We start from the raw sequence: 9,018 nt of genomic DNA, 5'->3' as shown, positions 1-9,018 counted from the left end.
TAAAGGCCTAAAACTTGAGTACTGTATCTGAGACATAGACGAAATTTCACATATAAGTAAAAGATCTGTTCTTTGTAAAAAAAATTGAGGAGTTTCCGGAGACCGGAAGAAGTACTTTCCGCTATTTCCGATTTCTCAAAAAAAGCAAATGAATTTATAAAGTACTAATATTCCGCACACTATTACAATTATACACGCATTTTTTGCTGTTCATTTTGTGCGCAATTCTTTCTTCTACGAGATACTATTCTATTTTTAAAAATTGAGGCAATTAAAAATCATGCCTATATCCCGAAATGCTATCCCCCATAGTGCGATATAAGAATATTCGAGAAAGTTTAGGGGATGTCACTCCCGCTTTATTTTTAATGACGCCATATTGTCTGTTTCAATAGTTTTGCTCATTATAAATTATAAATTTGTAAGTTAAAATTTCTCATTTCATTACATAAAAAATTGTAATAGTTTTTCTACGTCTTTATTGTGTGTCGTTTTCTCCCTGTTCTCATTACACGGAAACACGCTGGCAGTGGTTTTCTTCAAGACTTTTTTTTCTCCGGGGGCACTTGAAATTTTCGGGGGGTAGGGCGGATTAAAATTTCCGGGGGCGCGGGGGCGGACACTGTTAAAATTATAAATTCTCTATATAAATTCAATTTTGATCGGGGTGGGTAGATTTTCTTCTGGGTGGTGAGGGAGGGAGAGATGCCTGGAAGAAACACTGCACACCTGGCTGAGTAGGCTGTACGACGTAAATCAACACACTTCCGAAGCGGTGATTGTGTCGATAGATCAGTGTGTTACGCTAGCTCGATGAGCTCTGGTTTTGATTAATACCCCTATTGTTTGATTGCAGTGCGGACAACAAACTCATCTTTCCTGGAGATTTTAAGCTGCGCGGAATGTCGTGGATACTCTTCGATCATAACCACTTGACATTCATGGGTATGTCCTAAAAATAAAATAGACGGGTGCATAGTCTAATAACGTGGGATGGAGTGGCCTAGCGGTAGAGAGCTGGACTTCTAACCAGAGGCGTAGCGACCCTTCCCGGCGCCCGGGGACATACTTTCAATTTGGCGCCCCTCCTTCGGTAGCAAATTATCGATTTGCACCCCCCCCCCCCCTCGAACGTTTCATTTGCACCCCCCCTCAAACTTTCGATTTGCACCCCCCCCCCTCGAACGTTTCATTTGCACCCCCCCTCAAACTTTCGATTTGCACCCCCCCCCCTCAAACTTTCGATTTGTACCCCCCCCCCCCCTCGAACTTTTCATTTGCATCCCCCCCCCCACTCAAACTTTCAATTTGGCGCCCCTCTTAAGGTCGGCGCCCGGGGACATATGTCGCCCCCCCCCCTCGCTACGCCTCTGCTTCTAACCCGTATGTCGAGTTCGAATTCAGGTTCAAGTCAGTAGAACGTCGCTGAGTCCACCCAGCTCTGATGGGTACCTAACTCACGTTAGGGTAAATAAAGGCGGCTGGGCATAGTACTGACCATACTATCCCTTCATATGCCGAGGTCACAGAAACAGGTGACCTCTACTTCAGTCCACTCCATTGGGAAGATGTCGAGTTCATGTTTCATGACCTCGGCGTATGAAAAGATGGTGTGGTTTGCACTAAGTCAGGTACCCATCAGAGCTGGGTGGACTCAGAGACGTCCTACCTTCACAAGTCCGACCTTCAAGTTGAACGTTCTACCATTCAACCACGTCAAAACCGGCCTTAATCAGTCCCGCCCCCCCCCCCCCCCCCATTGTTGTTTAGTCTTCCTGTCTTTTATTTTACCTGGCACAAAAGTAGTCGTGAATCATACCTTGAACCTCGGGCAGATGAGGCTCGTTAGCTGGGGACAGCAACTCTTCTAGAAGAGACAACTCCAAAATCAAACAACTGCTGCCTTGTAGTTTGTTCTTGGTTGGACAAAGGCTATGGAAGCAAATCCAAAAAGAAAAGCAGGCTGAAAATCGGAGTCAATGGCCTAAATGGCGCATAACCAGTTGACACATATGCTTAATTGTGATGGAGGCGTGGTCGAGTCGACAAAAGCTCATGGTTTATAAATTCGAAAAAAATCTTGAGCAGATAAGGCTCGATACCTTCCAACACTAAAAATTAAGAACGAAGAAGAAGAAGAAGATACCTCGAACCAGAGGCGTCTCGACTCGTTCTGGCATCCGGGACTAACTGTTAACGTTTGCAACCCTTCGCCATGAAACATCAATCCCCCCACCCCCCTCCCCCGTCTCCCAATTAGAACAGGTGGGGATCGCTTTATACCAGTCACTGTACATTAACGGTTTTTTTATGTTGGTGTCACAAGTGATGTTGAAGAAAGTTAAATTAGCCAGTAAAGTCAAGTAACTGTCTATTTTATTAACTTCGAATGTGTATAATTTAGCAATGTAGCTCAAAATTAGCTTTTTTTTTTAAAAAAAAAGTCCCTACCTCGTTCGGTGCCCCTCTATTTTCGGCTCCCGGGGCGCACGCCCCACCCGCCTCCCCCTAGCTACGTCTCTGCTTGTAGTATGTCACATTGGAAGGCGTGGTGAGACGGTAGAGCGCACGATTACCAACACGAAAGTCTAGAGTTCAGATTCGGGTTTAAGTCCCTTCCAGTGTTTCTTTCAGATTTTTTTTCTCCGGGGGGGGGGGGGGCACTTGATATTTTCGGGGAGGGGGGACGTACTACATTTTCCGGAGGTGGGGCGGACACTGGTAAAAATATATATTTAGTATATAAATTCCATTGCTTCCTGGGGGGTAGACTTTCTTCGGGGTGCGGAGACCCCCCCCCCCCTGAAGTAATGCCTGGAAGAAACTCTGGTGCCAGCTCCGAGAGGTAATTGTCCAACTTTAGGGAAGGTTAAGACGGCTGGACATAGCGCTGACCACCCTCTTCTTAAATATTACGAGGTAAAAATCACAACATGTGAACAACTTGGAACACCAGGGTCAATAGGGTACATTTTCTTTTAATGAGTCAGAGTGGTATACCTCACGACCGCTAACCCGGAAGTCCCAAGTTCGAAACCCGGGGCGTGGGTCGTGGTATTACACTTTATTACTTATTTACATGAAGTTAATTCCAAATGTTTGAAACAGACACAGAATGCGAAGGCAATACCCGAACCTGCCCGCCAACTGAGGAAGACACTCCAAAAGACTCTTACAAAATAAACATAACGTACACGGAGACGTCGTATGAGACACCAACTGAATCCACCACAAACCCGGTGACTTCATGTCTACAGAAGAAACCCCCGCCACCCCCGCCACCCCCACCTCCACCAAACAAGTCCTCCAAGACTCTAGCAGACGTCAACAGTGTTGTCTCTGTTTGCATCTTTTTACTACTTCTCGAATCGCATGTAGTAATTCATTTTCACTTTTCGCTGTCCTGAGTCAGTTATGTTGGTACATTTTTCCCAAGTTTGGTTAAGCTTTTGGGGTTTTTTGTTATTTTTTTTTCTTCTACTTCTCAAATACAATCTTGCAATAATTTATTTTCCCATTTTTATCAAGGTTTAGATACGTTTTTGCAAAGGGTTACCAACACCTATAGATGCAACTTTTTGTGAAGATATCAGATATTGAAAAAAAAAAAACTCCCACTAACGTCATGCTAGTTGGACTTAAACGTACCTCAGATTAGTTTGTCAAAGAAGAAATGGCCTAGCTGTTGAGGGCATGGGCGGGTGATGAAAACCAAAATGCTTATTTCTAAACCTAATGCTATAATATTTAGCTTATAGTTATGACTCAAAGAGTTGAGTCTAAATATAAAATAAAAAGCTCCATTTTAACTGTAAAAGAAAAACTACAAATTTTCAACAATGTGTTCTATCAGTTTTGTTTGTATATGTATATAGATTAGCTAGACAGAATTTTTATCGATTTTAATAATAATTAAGAAAGTTATTTCAATGTTAAAATTGTTTTTAAAAATCCAAGCTGGCCGCGAACACCATGAAAACGGTATTTTATTTTTGGCCATTTTTATTTCGTTGTGTATTTTTTGACTTAACTCTTTGAGTCATAAATAAATGCTAAATAAATGTAGCATTAAGTTAAGAAATAAGCATTTTTGTCACTTTGGTTTTCATCACCCGCCCTTGCCCTTAATTGGGATATTAAAATATGCTAATCAAAACCCGGGAGCTTTTAAAGTAATCTAGCATAGTATAACTATTTAAGTAGCAATAAGACGTTGATTTAATTACGTTTCACAATGATAGTATAGAAGCTTGGATTCCTGGGCTTTGTGAATCTCAAGATTCCAAATTAAAAATTAAATATTTGTTGAATTGTATCGTTGTTCTGCTTTTAAGATGTTAATTTTTAAGTCATTTTTTTTCCAGCTGTTAAGATGAGTTCATTTTTAATAATTTCATATCCCATTACAAAATTACTCAGTTTTAATTAATTTTGAATAATAATGGGATAATAAATATTTTTAAGTCATTTTTTTTCCGCTTGTTAAGATGAGTTCATTTTTAATAATTTCATATCCCATTACAAATTTACTCAGTTTTTATTAGTTTTGAACAATAATGGGATAATGAATTAATGTTTCAGTCATTTTTTTTAAATTTACCATCATAAATCACGAATTTTATTACATCATGAATGATACTAATGTAATACATTAATTTTGTTACTTTATATAATACCATCACAAATCATCAATTTTATGTCAATGTGAAAGAAATTGGACTGTGTTGATGAATTAATTTTTAGTCAATGTAATGTCAGTTTGTAAAAATCCTTTTTTCTGTCTTTTTTTTTTTTTAATTTTCCACTATAAATCACCAATATCATTACATTATGAATGATAATAATGTGATACATTAATTTTATTTATTTATATAATACCATCAGAAATCATCAATTTTATTTCATTGTGAAGGAAATTGTACTGTGGTAATGAATTCACTTTTAGTCAATGTAATGTCTGTAAAAACATTTTTTTAAAGAATCGAATGCATTTACTTTTACGTGTTTGAAGCATTAATATTGGCTCACATTTGCTCGCACGCTGATACAATATCTATGGAATGAACTATGTATTTGATTATGTTAAGCTGACCAAATGAGTTGTGGTATTTAAAATTTGCTGTTTCAAAGACTTCATATTTATCTTTGCTATCCATAGTTTGCAACTGGAGGTAACTGTTTTTCTTTAGCACAGTAAAGTTTATAAAACGGCTTAAGAACACAATTGTAATTATTTGCCGTTTGTTTATTGTATTACATTGGTTGTTTCATATTACATTCTTAATTATCAATTTCAATAAAAATTTACAGTTAGAAACCAACCCAGAGTATGGCTCTTTTGTATTTATCTATATATATAATTCTCTTCTTGGATACCCGTTAAAATCAACCAAGCTGTTAGCGCGCCTAGCAACCCCCTCTCTTACTCTCTAGGCATATCGCTACCACCCCCATCCCCACATGGTCTGATGAGCTGTGGTTCACGCTAAATGTTTACAATCGTAGAGCCGGGTTTAGTGACGTTTATTAGGGGCAGATAATTTAGTTTGAAACGATTTTAAACTTAAGGGAGATAACTAAGTGGAGACTGCTTTCACGGGGGGGGGGGGGTGAGGGGTTGGGGGGGGGGGGTGAGGGGGGTATCGTCCTTAACGAGCTACTGATAGTGTTTTAAAGCAAATATTTTCAGTAGCAGCATTGGTACTGTCGAATTCACAAATTATGAATTACTGAAAAGTAGAAAATAAAACAACTAAATAGCAACGTATGATACGCCGCGGGTCGGCTCGTATAACTAAATACATGTTTAGTGTGTTAGTCGTGGCATGTCCTTATACTAGCATTGGGGACGTCTGAATGATATCAGCGCGGACCTAGACACAGATATTGCATAGCCCACGCACTTCAGAGGCGTGGCGACACATTCCGGCGTCCGGGGTAAACAATCAATGTTTCACCCGCGCCCACCCTTTATATATACATAATAATTCAAGATGGTGAAAATACGCCCTCCACCCCCTGCCAGATGCAAAGGTTGTACTTCAGTAGAATAAAATTATCGATTTAGCTAAGTTAAAGCTTGGTGTTATATTTAAGTAAACCAACAATCGCAGAGGTCTCGAGTTCGAATCCGGGTTCAAATAAGTGGAACGTCTCTGAGTCGACCCAGCTCTGGTGGGTACCTAACTATCGCTAGGGAAACAAAGGCGGCTGGCATAGTGCTAACCACGCTATCACTTCATGCTGAGGTCTCTGAAGCAGATGAACTCTATTTCACTTGCCCCATATGTCTTGAGCCCATACCGGAAATGATGATGATGATAATGATGATGATAATGATAATGATGATGATGATGATGATGATGATGATGATGATGTTGATGTTGATGTTGATGATGATGATGATGATGATGATGTTGATAGTGATGATGATAATGATGATGTTGTTGACGATGATGATGATGATTATGATGATGATGATGATGATGATGATGATGCTGTTGTTGCTGTTGTTGATGATGATGATGATGATGATGGTGATGATGATGATGATGATGATGATCACGATGATGAGGATAATGATAATGATGATGGCGAAAAGTATTTTATTAATTAAAGGGTTGGGATACGATTCCTTGACGCAACATTTTGAATACTATCGTGTCTATTATTACAAAAATTATACAAGGAAGGTGTTGATTGTTCTAATCCAATCTAAAACAATGTCATTTTGAAATTGTTATTGTGCATAGCAAAACCCAGACGTGCTGTGTTTGACTTTGAACTGATAATGCAACGCTCAACATATGCGCAAGGTTCTAACTGGATTAAAGGGACATAACTGTGTTGAAATGTTGTAGTTTTATCAATCTGGATTACAGTTTTTGTGAGTTCGATGTGACTGAATAATTTTGTTTATATTTTAAAGGATAAAAGTATTTTAACATTTTCAAACACCGTGTATGCCTGCAATTGATACATATGACGTTTAACTATGTGAAAAGTGAAAAAAATAGAGCACTTTATTGTAAAGAATTGTAGGAGCGACATTAAGTTCACCTAGTACCTCATGTTAGTGGCGTAGCGAGGTCGGTGCGGTATGTTAATGGTGTCACCCCCCAGAGGGGAAAAACTTTCAAACTTTCGATTCGCACCCACCCCCCCTCAAGTTTTTCTCTATATATTTTGCTATTTTTTGCCTTGGTGTTACCCCCCTAAATGGTGTCACCCGGTGCGGTCCGCACCCCGCCCCCCCCCCTCGCTACGCCTCTGCCTCATGTGGTATCCAGGTTACAGTTTTAAAGTTGAATAACTATCAACGAGTCAGTCACTTGGGCATGAACACTCATAGTAACAACTATCAATCTACACACACAAACATTTTGGAATTAAAAACGTTTTTTTTTTTTTTGTAGAGTTTTGAGACATCTGGAATGCCCCACCCCACGCATTACAAGATCTGGCGTCATAATTAGACCTGCTACCTCTGACGTGTAATGGTTGCTCGGATGAAGTTGGACACGGTTGGCTAAACTCTAGCCCACTACCCTTGAGATTGTTGGCTTAAACCAAGCCGTCTGTAGCCGGAATCATCAGTATAGCTGTGTTGTATTTTCGCTTAGGGTCCAACAATACACACTGTGGTGACTCAAGTTTAAGTTATAGAGATCAAGTAGAAGATAGCAGAAGCAGAGAATAGCGTATGTTATAATTGAGTCCATTGTTGATGCTAGAGGGTTATTCCCCCCCCCCCCCCCACGTTTCCCGCTCCCTACCTGAACTGGGACAGGCGTAACCTGATAGGAAGGCATCCCCGTCCCACCTAGCTATGTGCAGGCTAAGGCGCCCGACCCTCTACCTCGCTGGATTGCCGTGGTCAGGCAGGGATTAAGGTTCTAGGGGGTGAAGCTTGGGTCGGAAGAATGAGTTAGGAGAGTTGAACGTTAGCCTTGTGAGAATGTAGACGTGTTTTGTTTTGTAAAGTGTGGTAGGGCTGGACACTTAGGCTGGCTGCTATTGATGAACAAGTTCTCCTCCTTTTTAGACCATACTAAGACTATCATGTAGTGTTTAGTTTCATCATCTATCAAATTATAGTTGCTGTGTTGAGATTGTGTTGATGTGTTTTCTTTAACCTCTCACTACAGTCATCAGTACCAACCGTACTGATGACTTCAAAACATTTTGGTGGAGCAGCAAACCAAACTGACTTTATAACAGCGTAGTCAGGTAGACCAATCGAATTACAATTAGATGACCGGTTACGTGAGATGGTCAGATGACCAATGAAGCGTGAGTCAGCAGTTAGAGATAGGTAGCGCTAGTGGATAGATGTAGGAGTTAGAGGTAGATAGTGTTAGGGATCATCATGGGAGTGTGTAGGGATAAGTCAAGTGTTAGATAGTGTTAGGGATGGTCATGGGAGTGTGTAGGGATAAGTCAAGTGTTAGATAGTGTTAGTAGATAATAAAGGACGTAGTTATGGTAGGAGTCGATGTCATGTGTAAATAAAGAAATGTATTTTATTTAATTGGACCTTTTGTGTTGATATGGGACGGAGTGGTCTAGCGATAGAGAGCTGGACTGCTAACCCGTAAGTCTCGAGTTCGAATCCGGGTTCATGTCACTAGACCGTCCCTGAGTCCACCCAACTCTGATGGTTACCTAACTCACGTTAGGGAAAGTAAAGGTGGCTGGGCATAGAAACAAGTGAACTCTACTTCACTTGTCCAATAGACCGTCAGGTTTGAAAGGGAAACTTTTTGTGTTGATTCCACACTGTACGAGGTCTAAATAAGAAGAGGCGATCCCCGTAGGAAGAATATATACCGTATGTTCATGACGGAGCATTACATGTATAGAATGCAAACTTTCTACAACCCTGCTTTTCATTTGGTGGTAGAACCGCCACTATCAAATTTCTAGAGCAGCGGTTTCTTCAACCTGCACGCTCATACACACAATAAAACCAATACTCCCTTTAGGCAACAATCACACATATCAACCATTTCTTCAAAA

The 9,018-nt window shown here is 40.3% G+C and overlaps 1 protein-coding gene across 1 annotated transcript in view; it reads left to right on the top strand.

Annotated features, from left to right (window-relative positions):
* LOC131930276 (uncharacterized) overlaps positions 1 to 3,534 on the top strand; it is a gene marked incomplete at its 5' end in the record, with an annotated part of 9,972 nt that extends 6,438 nt beyond the window's left edge. Inside the window, 3 exon segments of the mRNA XM_059286688.1 lie at positions 857 to 945; positions 3,109 to 3,341; positions 3,529 to 3,534. Of these exon segments, the coding sequence (XP_059142671.1) occupies positions 857 to 945; positions 3,109 to 3,341; positions 3,529 to 3,534 (328 nt within the window).
* Between the last annotated feature and the right edge of the window lie 5,484 nt (positions 3,535 to 9,018).

This window comes from Physella acuta, unplaced genomic scaffold (assembly GCF_028476545.2).
Source record: "Physella acuta isolate Inbredline_101_S28 unplaced genomic scaffold, ASM2847654v3 ptg001751l, whole genome shotgun sequence".
Lineage (NCBI taxonomy): Eukaryota > Metazoa > Mollusca > Gastropoda > Physidae > Physella > Physella acuta.
Note: the sequence above shows the minus strand (reverse complement) of the source record. Positions and strands in the feature narration are given on the sequence as shown.